Below are 17,743 nucleotides of genomic sequence, written 5' to 3' on the forward strand. Positions count from 1 at the left end.
CAGAAAATTTTGCCGAACGTTTAGAGTTCCTTCAGGTTCTCTTAACATAACAGCGTCCCCAAGGTTTAATGCAACAGGTTTAGCATGTTTATGTTGCTTGATGATCTGTACAATAGCTCTACCACCCATAACTATTTATATTAGCACTTAAATGTAAATAAAATCCACAATATTAAATAGAAAGAAGTAAAAATATTCTACAAATATAATAAAGACCAAAGAAAAAGATGAGTCACAAGAACCATCTTACAAGTCACAACAAAAGAGACTGGCGGTACAGTACAACGGTTATTATTTTATTAATGTTATCGGCTTGGTCGGTTGGTGTTAGTACAGGAGGAAGGAGGACACGTGTCCGGGCCGAGCAGGAGTTGACCGTCCAACTCTCACAACACAGGTAACTTACACAGTTGTGTGCCTCAACCACCAACTTGGGGCCATAAACTAATTTATGACACTGGATATTTTGCCGTGACCGGCTAAGGTCCCACTAATGCTATTTTACCGTGAGTGCACTTTGATTGGTTAAGTACTTTCTGTTTAATATGATGGAGGGGGGGGGGGGGATCCGTCCCCAGCTAGGAAGTTAGGTTAGGTAGGTTTCTTTGGTTGATGAGGTTAGGTTCTATAATGATAAAAGACCATTTTGGGTTTGTACCTTAATCTCTCAACTTATTTATATATAAGCCAAGTTAAAGGGAACTCTACCCAAAGCTTATATACCGGTCATTGTTTGGATATTGAAAATGTTTTTCCCATGTTATTTGATGAGTTTCAAACGGATTTGATATTAATTCCTAACCTGACCTGACTTGACCTAACCTAACCTAACCTAACCTAACACAACACTATTTTCTGATAAAACTCTGCACTTGGGGTAAAATAATCTCTATCACATTGTCGGCACAGCTCTTTCCACCTGTTCGGCCATATCTGGATATTCTGGTATTGAAAAATCAAGTCTCCGCTCCCGACTCACCTACGTATTGTTCATTGGCTAAGACAAAAAACTCTTGCCCAATTATAAGTCTCCTATCACTGTAGCCAATAAGAAACTCCCACAACATCCCCCACATGTGCTGTAGATGCTCAAGAAGCCAACACGGAGGTAAAGAGCACCGTGTGATGGGTGGTCAGACCTTCTCTGTGAGACGTAAACAACAAATGGCGACACTTGTGACTGACCAAATCTAATAATAGTGAAAAATTAATATCTCGGTTATCCTTACTGTAATTTCTGGTGTAAATATCACAGATGATAAAGGTCTTAGAATTGTCTAAACATTGCGAAATACATATTAATAACAGCGAGAGAAATACCTGTGCAAGATAAAAATTCACCGTTGTTTGTTGATTTTCTTTATTTTTGCTGTACTTATTGTTTTGATGATTTTAAGTATATTAAGAGAAACGACAACTTTCTGTTAAGATGTAAGTATTTATTTTATTTACTCTAACCTGCTTCACAATTCTCCTCCCGGCGCCATTTTTGTTGTTTACCTCGCTGAATCCCTTTTCAAGAGACGTTTCCTAAATGATGGTGAACGCTTCCACGTATTCCTCCTCGCCATTGGTGATTTATATCAACCTCAATATTAAGGTACGTTGTTTAACATATAAATTAACATGATAATGCATAGAACCTAATAGAACCTGTTGTTTCCATTTTTGTGTTTAATATCATGATATTAGTGTGTAGAAAAAATCTCAACCAATTTGGACTATTCCTTCTGGTGGTCACCCTCTTCTACACCTTTATCATATATTTATTGCTGGTAAATGATTACTTAGTGCTGCGAGCGATTTCGTCAACAAAAAACACTGGACAAGGTTTATATTTTTTATACACCCTATTAGCATGATATTAAACACAGAAATGGTAATGACAATGCATAGAACCTACTAAATCCTAGTAGAACCTGACCTAACAAATCCAACCTATTAGGTCAGGTTCTAGTAAGTTCTATGTAGTGTCATGTTCATTTATGTGTTTAATATTATGCTAATAGTGTGTCAAAAATTTTAAACCAAATTGTACATTTATTTTTTGTGGTAGATGTAAACCCAACGAAAGAACCTAGGAACCTAACGAATGCCACGAACGAAATCGATCTTAAAAAACTTCCCTTAATATTGAGGTTGATCTACATTAGGGTTAATACATATATACACTATAGGACTAACCCGCCAGGACTGCCTTATCATCTCACGTCAAGAAAATGCCTCAAATTTCACCGTAGCAAAGTAAGTTCTTTCTGTTTTAGTCGGCTGAAAATATGGTTTGACCCCCAAAAAAAATTCCTACAAAGGTTTCTCAACTGTTTATTGTAGTATCAGGTGTGCTTAATAACATATCAAAAGTCTACCACAGTTTGACCACAAGAAAGGTCTAATTTTCAAGATGGCGTTGAAGTTAGTCACCAGATCCTTAAAATGCCCGTTACTCCTTCATTATTCATCCTAGAGAAGTAATTTTGGTGCCTAACCCATGTTTTGGGGATCTAGGAATCCAGTTAGCATATCTAAATTATAGTGAAGCCATTACATAATTACATAATTTAAGATGGAGGACCAATATGAGTGGTCAGTAGACTGGCAAATGAATTTTAATACTGATAAATGCAAGGTACTACAGATAGGGAAGACGAATACAAACGTTAAGTATAAACTAGGTAACACGGAAATAGAAAACTCAGTTTGTGAAAAAGATCTAGGTGTATTTGTTAGCAACGATTTGAAACCTAGAAAACAATGTATTAGCGTTCGCAACAAGGCAAACAGGATTCTTGGGTTCATATCTAGGTCTGTGAGTAACAGAACTGCTGACGTTATCATGAAACTTTACCTAGCATTAGTGAGGCCACACATGGATTATGCGGTTCAGTTCTGGTGTCCTTATTATAGAATGGACATAGATTCTTTGGAGAGAGTACAAAGAAGAATGACAAAAATGATCCATAATATTAGAAACCTTCCATATGAAGAAAGACTGAAAAGCTTAGCTTACATTCATTAGAGAGGCGAGAGTTAGGGAGATATGATAGAGGTGTACAAGTGGGTAAGTGGGATTAACAAGGGTAAAATGGAAGATGTTCTGAAGCTCAGTAATAACGAAATAACTAGAACAAATGGCTTTAAATTAGATAAATTCCGATTCAGAAAGGATATAGGCAAGCACTGGTTTGGTAATAGAGTTGTGGATATGTGGAATAGGCTACCGAGTGCTATAGTAGGATCGGGGACGCTAGGGAGCTTCAAGACGAAGTTGGATAGGCACATGGAAGTGCTGGGATGGGTGTGAAAGGGATCTGCCCTGTATGGGCCAGTCGGCCTCCTGCAGTATCCCACTTTCTTATGTTCTTATGTAATATGGCTGCCAAACTATGAAAATGCCCATTACGCTTTCTAATTCATATTAGACAAGTAATTTCGTTGTCTAACCCCATGTTTTGGGGATCTAGGAATCCAGTTAGCATATTTAAAATAATAGTGAAGTGATTACAGAATTACAAAATCCAAGATGGCAGACAAATATGGCCACCAAACTATGAAAATGCCAATGACTCCATCATTATTCATCCTAGACAGATAATTCTGGTGCCTGACCCCTTGTTTTGGGCATCTAGGAAACCAATTAGCATATTTAACATAGTAGTGATTACTGGTAAAAAGTTATAACAAATCCCATAATATATATTTCTGAAAAATGCCTTTGATCTGAACCAGGTTTACAAATAGTCATAGTTACATTCTTCCTCCTGTAAAGGTTGATTATGTGGATTCTCACAGTTTTCAATTTGACATGGTCCACAATCGGGTGTGCATGGTAGTCCGTATCCTCTGCAACTACAACGTGTTCGGCAGGCAGTTGTGCAATTACAGTGGACCATCTGCAGGAGGCTTTCTGGCACAGTAGCTTTCTTGGTCATAACTGGCACAAACTGATTGTCCTCCAGTTTCTATCCCCAATCCACTGCATTCATGTCACTCTCCTTTCCAGTCCACACCTTGATCTGGTAATGCACTCTAAAGCTATGATATTTAGTCGAGGACTTGGTAGGAGGGAGACGTTCTGGGGTAACAAATGACTTGGCGGAGACAATTTTCTTAATCAAAAGGTTGTAGCACACAGAGGCAAGTGAATCGGTACTCTTGCCACCAAACAGAACTGCCATCGCCTTGCTCCCAAGGTCCTCTATGACACTGTTTGCTTGATTTGGGAGCAGAAACGCATTCGCACAGGTCTGAATGGTCAATTCACCATTCACAAGTTTCTGGAACGCTGACTTTTTGCCAACACTGAAAATGTGGGAAGTTGTGTCACATCCTGTGAAAGCGTGGATAAACAGCAACTGAGAACACATGTCACTACCCAGGACTTGTTTCATCTCACTGATGTTGTACACCTTAGGAACTGTGGACTTGTCCGAACGAAAATAGAGGCCCCTATTGTTTGCTTCAGCATAGTAGAGGAGAAGAATGAGCAGGTCTGTATCCTCCCCTATCAAGGTCGTGAGCTGATGTTGTGACGCCTTCATTGCAGCCTTGACAATGTCCATGTCTGCATCCCCTAATGCATTGATAACAGTGTAGCCCTTCTTATGTAGTTCCTCAGTTACAAGATCAATAAGTCGTTGTTTGTTGCAAGATGTGGAAAGGAAATCATCCTTTCTTCCAACACTCAGTTTTTGCATTGAAGCTGATGATCGGGCGGGTGTTTTGCCCACGTCGCTGATGCGTATTGTCTTTGGTGGAAGGACCTTCACTATAGCCATCAAAAACTATGGTTGCTTTTCCATAATGGCGTATGGTAAAGTCAGCATACATCCGTGCAATGGCACCATAACTGTCACCCTTTTTCCATGGCAAGCAATGGACCAGGGAACCACCATCAAGGACATAATGTTCGGTTAGTGGGATAGAATCCATGACAGCTTCTTTTGATTTCTTGCTTGAATACTCAGCAACTGCATGTGCTAGTTGGGGCTTGTCAGTTTTACGAAAGATTTCCTTGGCTTCAAATAGGGCTGTAGGGAATGGGCTGAGCTCATAGCTCATTACATCTTCCAGTGAAAGGTCTCGGGGTTTTGACAGAACCAGAAATCTTTGGAACAGCAGAGCAGGGTCAATGGTTCGGCCTTGGGCAAATTTGATGGTGGACTCGTGTGAGGGTTTTTGCCCGGTCATTCCGTTTGAATGAGATCCCAAAAACAGGTTTTCCAACCATTTTTTCAATAATCTCATTCCCAACAGTCTCATACTCATGCACATTCACATCCTCTTTGGCAACTAAACCAGTAATGATGTTTCTCAGAGATGGGTCTGGAGAAAATGGCATGCATGTGGACAGTTTTTCCTTGATCTTTTCCAGGTCAGAGTGATCTCGTTTCATCCTTGCTTCTGTTGATTCTCGGTGTTGCTCGCTGGTCGTGTAGGTGAGGTCATTGAATTCCTGCATGGCATTGGTGTACTCAGATGTGATGGGTATGGACATGGTCCATAATGCCCGCATTTCTTCAGTCATTCCACTTCCATGAGTCAAGCCTCCACCACTCTTTAAGGACCGCATCAGTGTCTGCTCGATCATAAGGTCAGAGCTAAGGCCTGCCCAGTACTGGTTGCTACGGCGGATCACATGGAAACCCCTAGAAAATTTGTCATATACATCAGGATGTCTAGCCTCGAGTTGGCACATTTCTTGGACTTAGAAATATGCAGATTTCAGATAGTTGTAGTGCCCAGCGGGGGCAAATATTGGCAGGCAATCTGATACTGCGCGCAAGTGCATCATCCAAGATCCTGTGCGATCCGCTCTGATCACCATTCGAGCAGTCTGCAGCATTCTCTGATCGTTTATCCACAGCTGACTGGTTTTTGACCTTGCACTAAGTTCTGCCTTCTTTGTGTCAATCATATCTTTGATCTGGATCAACATATCTGATGCTACAGCGCTCTCCAAAGTCGTCTCTTTTGCCACCAAGGTCTTCCACCTGGTCTACCATTGACTCGAACTGTGGGTTATCCTTCAGCAGATCCGACACAACCAGGTGACTGAGATATCTGTCCACCAGCAAATGTCCACTGAAAGCTCTTTGCACTGATTTTCCAGTCATCATATGCTGGATGGCATTTCCACCATAGACAACTTCCATAATGCTCCTGAGGCCTGTGCCTTCCTTCAGTGTGCCTATTGCACCAAGAAGGTTCATGAATGTGTGAAAACATCAAGACAATGCTTTTCAAGTGGCTACTCTGTGGTGCATCCATGATGATCTCTGCAGCTTTCCAATACAGGGGCTGATCAAACGTAATAATGGGCGGAGCATGGTGTTTGGTAGCGAGATCACAAATGAAATCAAGCGTGGACAGAATGCATGTCTTGTCCCCAGAGTACAAGTCAATCATAGGCAAAAATGCAATTGATGATTGGCCTGGGTGCTCTAATCCTTGATAAATGATATGCATCATTCCCTGCCACCCAGGGGTTTCCTGCTTGAAGTTTATTGAAAGCTCCCACAGTACATTAATTGTCTTATCACTGCTGACCAATGCCGGGAGTTGTTCAAACATGATGGTTTGGTGCACATGTTTAGCGAAGTGATGTTCAATGATTGGAATTTTACTTTTCGCTGAAAAATCAAAGTTGGTAACGTTTTTCCTTGGAATGACATGATCCTTCTTTCGCCCTGGGGTGAGTGCTGCTATGATCCCCATTCCATGGAAGGTCCCCCTGCCATCAATAGTAAGGATATTGTGGTCAACATTATCCCTGGCAAAAAGGAATGTCATGTCTAGCAAATCAATTTCATCCACTAACAAATCTGCAGCAACGTAATCCGCTGCATTCTTTTCAAAACGCATGACTTCTTTATACAGTAGAAGTCCAAAAATCCGGACTGCTTGGGGATTGGGTCGGTCCGGATTTTCGGATTTTCCGGATTCTCAGGCAGTACTTTTAAAATTCAAATTTAAGGAGGAATAAAGAAGGGATGAACAGGTACATTTTGATAGTTTATTCATTAGCAAATATAGCATGCTTCATTTATCAAAACGAGCAGTTTTAATGAAAAAGCTGTGAATTCTAGAACTTTATTCTTTGCCTTTTTTATATCATAAATTGTAGACTTTCCAATGTCGTATGTTTCCATTAGAACAGTATTGCTCACACCACGTTCTAGTTTCTTAATTATTTCAAGTTTGTCACTCAATTTCAACGTGTTCTTCTTTCTCTTCACACAACGAAGTTTATCTACTTTAGGAGCCATTATTATGGGCTTGTACAGTAATCTGTAAATGGAAAGAGTAGGAGTCAAAATATTGTTATATTACAATGGTATTCTATTCATACTGTGCTTGATATAATGCATTCACGGAAATGTAATATTTTTGCTAAAATGACGTCCGTATTACAGTGGAAAGTGGGATCAAATCGTGACGAAAACAATGACTTTCGCTTTCTTTCGTTCAAAAGATGTTACCGTAATCGCTTTTCGAATGGTTTAGTTTAAAAACTGTTGTATTACAATAATATTCCCTCCTAATTGACTTGAATAAATACTTGAATGGAAATATACAATATTTTTGTTGAAACTACCCGCGTTTCAGTGTAAAGTGTCGTCATAATAAATGGTAAACAATTTGCCTTCCGCACTCGTGTTTCAGGCACGGCGAGCCTCAGTTTATAGGACATAGTGTGTTTTTACTGAAGGTTTTGTTTTTCCCTTACCCTCAAAAACGTGGGTCGAACTATAAACGAGGAATATCATAAATTAACGATTTCTTGGTCAAAAAATCAGAGTCGACAGATAAACGAGGGGGGGGTTATAGATGAGTATATACGGTATGTTGTCACAGTTTGATTGCTCGTTTTAAAGTGGAGACCACGTGGTCCCTTGTTGTCGCTGTGCAGCTGTGGCGCTCACGCATGCGCACATACACACAAAAGCCCGCTAAAAAAAAAAAATAATAATAATAATTATTAGTTTTCCAAAAGTCCGGATTCTCGGGTGGTCCGGATTTCTGGCATCCGGATTTTTGGACTTTTACTGTAAGAAGAACTAAATCCCATTTCATGAAGGGTATCCACCAGGAACTGTGACCGATACATATGATGTACCTGCACTGCAAGGCCAACTTGTAAGGGAGCTACAACAGCACGTGGTTGATCTGCCTGGACAATTGCATGTCCTATTCCTGCAACCTTTCGTCTTGTCTCCTTTCCCACGAAAAGACCATTCAACAGCATCTGCAGAGTGTCGGGAACAAATGAAAGGGCAGAATCGAGCTTGAGTGACTTTGCACTTGGATACTGATCTGTAAGTGATGGCACATTAGACTTGATATCACTTTTAATGAGTTGTGCCGCTGTTTCAATGATCGACTGTTTCTGTGATTCTTCGTCCTTTGCTTGGATGTTGAAATAAGATCTCAGTATCTGTGATGTCTTTTCCCTCATTGTCACTATATCATAAAGGCCTTCCCCTTCAACAAAATGAACATTGTCCCCATACTGTTCTTTCAATTGTCCTTTGAGGTATTGATTTCCATATGGTTCAGAATCTTTATTTGTCAGAAATTCCTTCATTTTTTCTCGTAAATGTGAAATTGTCAATTGTTCTTCATCATTATTCTCAAGGTAAGAGCAAACGTTCATGAATGCCTGCTCCTGATCTTCGTTTTTGGGCCGGCCTGACTTTCTGCGCTTTGCCTCTGGGACATTCTGGAACTGTAGTGGTATGCTCAGCCCAGACTGGAAATTACCACTGCAAGAGTGATGGTAAATACAGTCTGCAGCATGTAGATCACAGCCATAATATTCAATCCTGCCTTTCATAGTGAAGGCCCATTCATCTGAACGACTGTCACAACACTCAAGAATGGTCTGCACAAACGTATCGGTCTTTACATAACTAAAGCTTGCACCTCTTGGTGTTACTGTAGTCCCACAGAAAAGGCAATCCGTTTGGCTGTTGAAAGGACTGGATGATACTCTGGCACTTCTCTTTGGTGGCTCAACTTTCTTTCTTTTTTTATTTTCAATGTCTTTTGGATTGTTGTACCTCTTTCGACATGTAATGTGTACTTTTTCATCAGCTGAAACAACTACATCCCCTCTTTGCACACTCGCACTGTTGATTCCATCAGCTCCCTTCTGACGAAGTTCAACCACATCAGAAACATCTAAGTCTTCACAGCAAATGGGGCAAGTCTCTTGGTTTACAGTGCTAGCACTCATGGTCAGGCCTGAAAAGATGCGAAAGTGAAGGTCATTAGTAAATAAAGTCAGTAAATAAATAATGTAAATAAACAGTCACACAAAGCAAATTGTATCTTGGATTTCACAATTATGTAAACATGTCGCTTTTTTAACAAGCCAAACAGATTCCTAGGCCACCGAAACATGGGGCTAGACATCAAAATTACTTCTCTAGGATGAATAATGAAGGAGTAACAGGCATTTTTATGATTTGGTGGCTATTTGACGCCATCTTGAAAATTAGACCTTTCTCATGGCCAGACTGCGGTAGACTTTTGATATGTTATTAATCACACCTGACACTACAATAAACAGTTGAGAAACCTTTTGTAGGAATTTTTTTAGGGTAAGGTGGGTTTTTTTTCATAAATGCAGCCGCCTATTTAATACTGGGGAAGTTAGGTAAGGTTAGATAGGTTTGTTTGGTTTGGTTGGTTAGGTCTGTTCTTCATACCCACAAATGTTAAGTAGCGTTTATTTTAAAAATATTCAGTTTTTAACATAATTCCACAAACTACAACAGTGTCCACTATAATATAACACTGAAAATCTTTTTTTTTTTTAATTGTCTTCTATCAATTTTGCTCACGGGCTAGTCCTATATAATTATCTACATTAGCAATGGCTAGATCCTACTGTACATATACATATTATTAAAAACCTCTTATTTTGTTATTCCGTCTTTCCAAATTTTACGGCATATAAGACTCGCGGCTATATAAGACTCGCGGCTATATAAGGCTCACGGCTATATAAGACTCACGGCTATATAAGACTCACGGCTATATAACATGCACTGCTATATAAGACACGGTTATATAAGACGCACAGCTATATAAGACGCACGGCTATATAAGACTCACGGCTATATAAGATGCACGGCTATATAAGACACGGCTATAAGACTCACGGCTATATACGATGCAGGGCTATATAACATGCACTGCTATATAAGACACGGTTATATAAGATGCACAGCTATATAAGACGCACGGCTATATAAGACTCACGGCTATATAACATGCACGGCTATATAAGACATGGTTATATAAGACTCGCGGCTATATAAGGCTCACGGCTATATAAGACTCACAGCTATATACGACTCACGGCTATATAAGACTCGCCCACCATTTCAGCAGGGAATATTTAGGTAAAAACTTTGGTATGTATTTTCCTCCTGTAGCCATAGTTTTCTTAAAACAATATATACAGAAAATCAGTTATGTTATTACTGCACTTAACAACTAAGGTCTTTAAGTGTATAACAAGGTTATTAAAAGAATATTACACCAATAAGAACAAAAATATGAAAACTCTTGGGGTTGAAAATCAGACATATAAGTCTGGTTGTCACCGAGATGATTGTTATTTACTGTAAAGTGTTATATGCAAGTAACCACAGAATTTGTCTTATGAATAAAGAGAAAACTGTTTACTGTACAGAACTATAAAGATAAAAATAAGAAGAAATAAGTATAGGAATACTGTACTGTACAGTGATCCCTCGGTTAATGAGATTTCGGTTAACGATTTACCTTCCTTAAGATTCTTCACTTCTGTTAACGAGCAATCCCTAGATTTATGAGTTTTTTACGAGCCGACCTCAACATGTTTTCGCTTGCATTTGGCGGTCCAATACAGTAATCGGTTTTAGGGCTTAAATTCCTTATTATTTTAGAAAATATCAAGAAGTTTATACTATTCAATAATTTTAAAAGTTTAATATTAAATTTTTTAGTCATTTTAACAATTATTGAACATAATTGAAGGTAAGGAAACTAGTTTAATGTGCGCCACCCAGCCTGGCAACAGACCAAACAGGCGCCAGTCTCTCTGTCTCTTCAGTGGAGGTAACATCCTGCTTGAGACTTCAACTAAACGCTTTTTTTCTGTGTTTGCGAGCAAATTATTGGTCATTTTGAAATTTATTTTACATATTGACAATATATAATGCAGTGCAGTGTTGATTTAAAGAAAATAATCTTGAATTACACCAAGAGAGCTAAAATTTTATGGGTGAAATGGCGCCATGGGGTGACTTCTCTTCCACCCCAATGCCTTCTCTTCTCCCTTCTCCTCCACCCCCATTTTAATTCCCATCATCATCATCATCATCATCCAGGAGCCTTCTATATACACACCTCAAAGTAAGTGTTCTTTTCTACCTTTTTTGTTGAATTTAGGCAATTTTCGGTGAGCTGGAACCAATTACCCATTGGAACAATGGTTTCGGTTAACGAGCAACCTGCTGGAACGGATTGTGCTCGTTAACCGAAGGACCACTGTATACAGCTCCTCCCCGACTAACGACCTACTCGACTCACGACCACTCGCACTTGCGACCTACCTCAGTCGTACCAAAATTTTGTCAAATTACGTATTTTCGAGCTCCAACATCAGTACACAGACAAAATTTTCGTTTGTAATTCACTCTAAAATGGCTGGCAAGCTTAAAAGTTAGTTGCGACCTGGATTTGGGTCCCTAACCCCGCCCTAAGTCGGGGAGGAGCTGCATTGTATGTGAAGACGAATGTTTATAGGGGAGCAGCTGGCAGAGGGGAGGGCAGGTGTGTGGCTCCCTCCCCCTATCTCCCACAAGATTCCTTTAACACTTCTTTATACAATTCCACCACAATTATCAGATAATTTAGGATCATTTGGTGGCTGGTTGATAAAACATTATCCTAAAAGAATCAACTTTCCTGAAAAAAATCCCTCACAGAAAACCAGGAGTCATTGTTTACAAAGAGCAAACAGCTGATTGGCTTACCACAATGGTTGTCTTCTACACTTAGTTAATTAATACAGTACAGTTGTGTATTTATCACCACTTAATGAAAAATTATTGTAGTGTATTTATCACCACTTAATGAAAAATTATTGTAGTGTATTTATCACCACTTAATGAAAAATTATTGTAGTGTATTTATCACCACTTAATGAAAAATTATTGTAGTGTATTTATCACCACTTAATAAAAATTATTGTAGTGTATTTATCACCACTTAATGAAAAATTATTGTAGTGTATTTATCACCACTTAATGAAAAACTATTGTAGTGTATTTATCACCACTTAATGAAAAATTATTGTAGTGAAAAATTATTGTAGTGTATTTATCACCACTTAATGAAAAATTATTGTAGTGTATTTATCACCACTTAATGAATACTACTGTAGTGTATTTATCACCACTTAATGAAAAATTATTGTAGTGTATTTATCACCACTTAATGAAAAATTATTGTAGTGTATTTATCACCACTTAATGAAAAATTATTGTAGTGTATTTATCACCACTTAATGAATACTACTGTAGTGTATTTATCACCACTTAATGAAAAATTATTGTAGTGTATTTATCACCACTTAATGAAAAATTATTGTAGTGTATTTATCACCACTTAATAAAAATTATTGTAGTGTATTTATCACCACTTAATGAAATATTATTGTAGTGTATTTATCACCACTTAATGAAAAATTATTGTAGTGTATTTATCACCACTTAAGTGAAAAATTATTGTAGTGTATTTATCACCACTTAATAAAAATTATTGTAGTGTATTTATCACCACTTAATGAAAAATTATTGTAGTGTATTTATCACCACTTAATGAAAAACTATTGTAGTGTATTTATCACCACTTAATGAAAAATTATTGTAGTGTATTTATCACCACTTAATAAAAATTATTGTAGTGTATTTATCACCACTTAATGAATACTACTGTAGTGTATTTATCACCACTTAATGAAAAATTATTGTAGTGTATTTATCACCACTTAATGAAAAATTATTGTAGTGTATTTATCACCACTTAATGAAAAATTATTGTAGTGTATTTATCACCACTTAATGAATACTACTGTAGTGTATTTATCACCACTTAATAATTACTATTGTAGTGTATTTATCACCACTTAATGAAAAATTATTGTAGTGTATTTAGCATCAATAAGTAATATTGTAGTGTACAGTATTATGCACCTTCATATACTCTGGTTTATTCATTAATCATTAGTCTAGGTGTACAAGTAGCCACACTGAATCGTATAACTCTCAAAGGTAGTAAATAACATTTTAAGAGGGTATCTTCATGTCAAATACTCTCACTTTTAAGCTTGACAGCCATTTTAAAGTGAATTACAAACAAAAATTTTGTCAGTACACAGCGCAATCACTAACGTTGGGACTCGAAAATACGTAATTTGACAAAATTTTGGTACGACTAAGGCGGTCCTATATCTGGGTGGTCGTAGGTATAGTTTGTCGTAAGTCTAGGAGTAGTAGTGCTGTATTTAGTTTATATTTAATGTTTTGTTAATTCTATTACCTGTATACAGTACTTTGTATGTTCTTTTTCTGAGAGTTGGAACCAATTACCCAATATCCCATTGAAATAATAGATTCAGTTAACGAAACTTTCGGTTAACGAACGACTCTGTGGAACCAATTGTGTCCGTTAATCGAGGGACCGCTGTACTTGGAATTTTTTTAATTTACATCTGGAAAACCTGGATAATCAAGGATTTTTTTTCTCTGGCCAGTAGACACCCTGGATATGTTAAGTATCATTTTTATTGTTTATCTAAACCATTTTTGTTCATTTATGATGTATGCAATTTGATTGAATTTGACTCACCTTGTGCTCATTAAATCATTTAACTCTGAACCACATCGTTTACTGTATATAATAAACCAATCGTTTAATTTTGAAACCATTTATAACTAATTGGTTTATTAGGGAGCACAGTGTGTACTGCCCTGCTGGGTGAACCTGTTGTTCGCCCTTTGCTGTTATCCCTCGTTTAGTGATAATTTTTACTAACATTAGGTATTTGAGGAACACAAACCTGTACTGGTGTTTTGTGTGTGGGTGAGGTGTATCTTCAGTTATTTAAAGGAACTCTCTTATATTATTTCACTAATATGTTCTACTTTACTTCCACAGATATGGAGTGAAAAAACAAATGGCAGTGGGAAGACAAGCAGTAAATTGTGACAACACTGATTGCCATGGAAAGCTGCTAGTTTATTGTGCACCCCATAGTCATCCTTTAAATGGTAGTGCAAAAAATATTGCAGAGTAGAGGTCACAGAGGTGTTTATCAGACCCCAGTGATCAGGTTATTGTGGTGTTGAGCGTTAAAAATTTTTCCAAAACATTATTTGTTAAGTTCAGTGTATTAGAACTTCACTGTTTCCACTTGTCTGCTTGCTTCAAATTCATCATAAAGTTCTTGCCTGGTTACAGTTGTTAGGGTTCTGTTTGACAATCCTAGATTGTATTCAACAATGACTTTGTTGGTCACGAATTTAGGAAAGGCAGAACATTATGTTTGGTGCAGGTGTAAACAACAGTGGACATAGACAAAGTATTACCAACTGAACGAAACAATTCTAAGTTGACAAGAAATTATTCTTTGATGTGGAAATATGTTGTAAAGATTTCTCCCCTCATGAAACTTTTGTCACATGTAGTAAAAGTTTACCAGCTGTCACAAGTACACTAGTATATCAGCCTGAGTATTATTGTTTACCAGCCGTCACAAGTACCCTAGTATATCAGCCTGAGTATTATTGTTTACCAGCCGTCACAAGTACAGTAGTATATCAGCCTGAGTATTATTGTTTACCAGCCATCACAAGTACAGTAGTATATCAGCCTGAGTATTATTGTTTACCAGCCATCACTGTACTATGTCAGCCTGAGTGTTATTGTTTGCTGTACACCAGAGGAACTGCACATATAACAATAGTGTACAGTATAATTTTTGTACACTTCTCTGTTGAGTGTTTTTATAGTGGATGTTGTAAGTCATAAACAGTGTTTGTTAATGACAAGTATAGTTGTATGTGTAACTCATTCTTTACACCAATTTTTACATTTAGTTCAAAGAGGTATAGAGGAACCTTGTTAATAATGGTGTAGTCACTTGACAAACTGGATATTCCATCACACTTACCTCCTCACTGTCCTCCCATCTCAACATCATGTCAGCAAATCACATTCACTAATTGATGTATGTTTCAGTTTTCATTGTCAAATATAATTAACAGTAACAAGACATTAATAGTTCTTGTAGGAGGAAACAGTTTGCCAGTTAAGTGTCACTAAAACCTTTGAACACACAATACACACAGTTTTATAATGGAAGGTCTCTCAGAGGAACAGGCAGAGTCTCCCAGAGAATTGTCTGTAAAATCACATCAAGTAACACATGTGAAAGATGACTCACACCAGACTCTGTTTGTGTGTTCAGAATGTCTTAAAGGATTTTGTAGTAAACAGGGGTTATTGACACACATGGTAATTCATAAAGGAGAGAAACCATTTCTGTGTTCAGAATGTCTTAAAGGATTTAGACGTAAACAGACTTTAGTGGAACATATGAGAATTCATACTAGAGAGAAACCATTTCAGTGTTCAGAATGTCTTAAAGGATTTAGAAGTAAAAAAGATTTATTGAGTCATATGAGAATTCATACAGGAGAGAAACCATTTCAGTGTTCAGAATGTCTTAAAGGATTTTGTAGTAAACAGGGGTTATTGACACACATGGTAATTCATACAGGAGAGAAACCATTTCAGTGTTCAGAATGTCTTAAAGGATTTAGAAGTAAAAAAGATTTATTGAGTCATATGAGAATTCATACAGGAGAGAAACCATTTCAGTGTTCAGAATGTCTTAAAAGATTTAGACGTAAACACCATTTATTGAGACATATGAGAATTCATACAGGAGAGAAACCATTTCAGTGTTCAGAATGTCATCAAGGTTTTTCTAAAAGTTATCTTCTAGTAAGACACAAGAAAGATCACCCAGAAAAAACCTTTCCAATGTGTAAAGTTGCATGAAAGACTTTCAAAAGAGAATGAGAGTTTTATATTACATGCACAGAATGTCACCAGACTGACCAAGTGGTCAACTCTCATCATTATGAGATTAAAGAGGTTGCCAGGACATGAGCTTGTCTTGCCAACCAACAGTGGAGATGTGTGTCTCTGAAGGAGTGAAAAAAGGAAACTAATTATGATACACTCTCAGTCATTTGTAAATTAGAAGCTTCACCAAGAGCGGAGATAATTGATCAATCTTCTTTAAAAAGAGATGGAGTGCCCAGGAAGAACTAGATTTTTGTTAAGGAAGAACTAGATTTTGTTAAGGAAGAATTCTGAAGCTGTTTTGTGGAATATTTGTGGTTTTGATAAAGAGTAAGTTTATATGCACAGGTAGGGACTGAAGGTTTGTAGCCAGTGTAATCAATAGTAACACATGTACTGTATTGGTAAGTAATTAATGTATCACCTTATATAACTATCAGTAATGTGAGGGTAGAGGTACTGTATACAACACTAGGTATACCTGACATACATGGTAGGAGTATACAACACACTACAGGTATAGCTGACATACATGGTGAGGTATACAACACTACAGGTATACCTGACATACATGGGAGGGGTGTACAACACACTACAGGTATACCTGACATACATGAGCAAGGGTACAACACACTACAGGTATACCTGACATACATGGTAGAGGTATACAACACACTACAGGTATAGCTGACATACATGGTAGAGGTATACAACACTACAGGTATACCTGACATACATGGGAGAGGTGTACAACACACTACAGGTATACCTGACATACATGGTAGAGGTATACAACACACTACAGGTATACCAGACATACATGGTAGAGGTATACAACACACTACAGGTATACCTGACATACATGGTAGAGGTATACAACACACTACAGGTATACCAACACACTACAGGTATACCTGACATACATGGTAGAGGTATACAACACACTACAGGTATACCTGACATACATGGTAGAGGTATACAACACTACAGGTATACCTGACATACATGGTAGAGGTATACAACACACTACAGGTATACCTGACATACATGGTAGAGGTATACAACACACTACAGGTATACCAGACATACATGGTAGAGGTATACAACACACTACAGGTATACCTGACATACATGGTAGAGGTATACAACACTACAGGTATACCTGACATACATGGTAGAGGTATACAACACACTACAGGTATACCTGACATACATGGTAGAGGTATACAACACACTACAGGTATACCTGACATACATGGTAGAGGTATACAACACACTACAGGTATACCTCACTGTAAATGCATCATGAATGCATCATAAGTACAGTGTTAAGTGAAACAATGTATAGTGCACATAATTGTACCATAGACTTATTGAAGATAAGCTCAAACCCTCTAGAGGTCAAGTGTTTCTCTCAGCTGAATAAAATCATTTGGTCTTAACCAGGAAAAAATACCCAAGTGTGCTGGTGACCTCTGAAGGGGTAATGGTGTAAATAGAGGTTATACCTGTGTTTCTGGTCAATGTTTTAGATTGTTGTAAGGATGAGACATATGTCAGTATAACAACACTTACCCGAGATAAATATGTACAA

General features: G+C 37.7%; 1 protein-coding gene across 1 annotated transcript; it reads left to right on the plus strand.

Moving 5' to 3' along the window:
• Positions 1–241: 241 nt before the first annotated feature.
• On the plus strand, positions 242–16,122 carry LOC121866270 (gastrula zinc finger protein XlCGF8.2DB-like). The gene is made up of 2 exons (XM_042365892.1): positions 242–397; positions 14,215–16,122. The coding sequence occupies exon 2, from the start codon at positions 15,415–15,417 to the stop codon at positions 16,120–16,122; it is 708 nt and encodes a 235-aa protein (XP_042221826.1). The 5' UTR covers positions 242–397; positions 14,215–15,414.
• Positions 16,123–17,743: the final 1,621 nt, after the last annotated feature.

Source organism: Homarus americanus, unplaced genomic scaffold (assembly GCF_018991925.1).
Source record: "Homarus americanus isolate GMGI-L3 unplaced genomic scaffold, GMGI_Hamer_2.0 scaffold13628, whole genome shotgun sequence".
NCBI classification, from domain to species: domain Eukaryota; kingdom Metazoa; phylum Arthropoda; class Malacostraca; order Decapoda; family Nephropidae; genus Homarus; species Homarus americanus.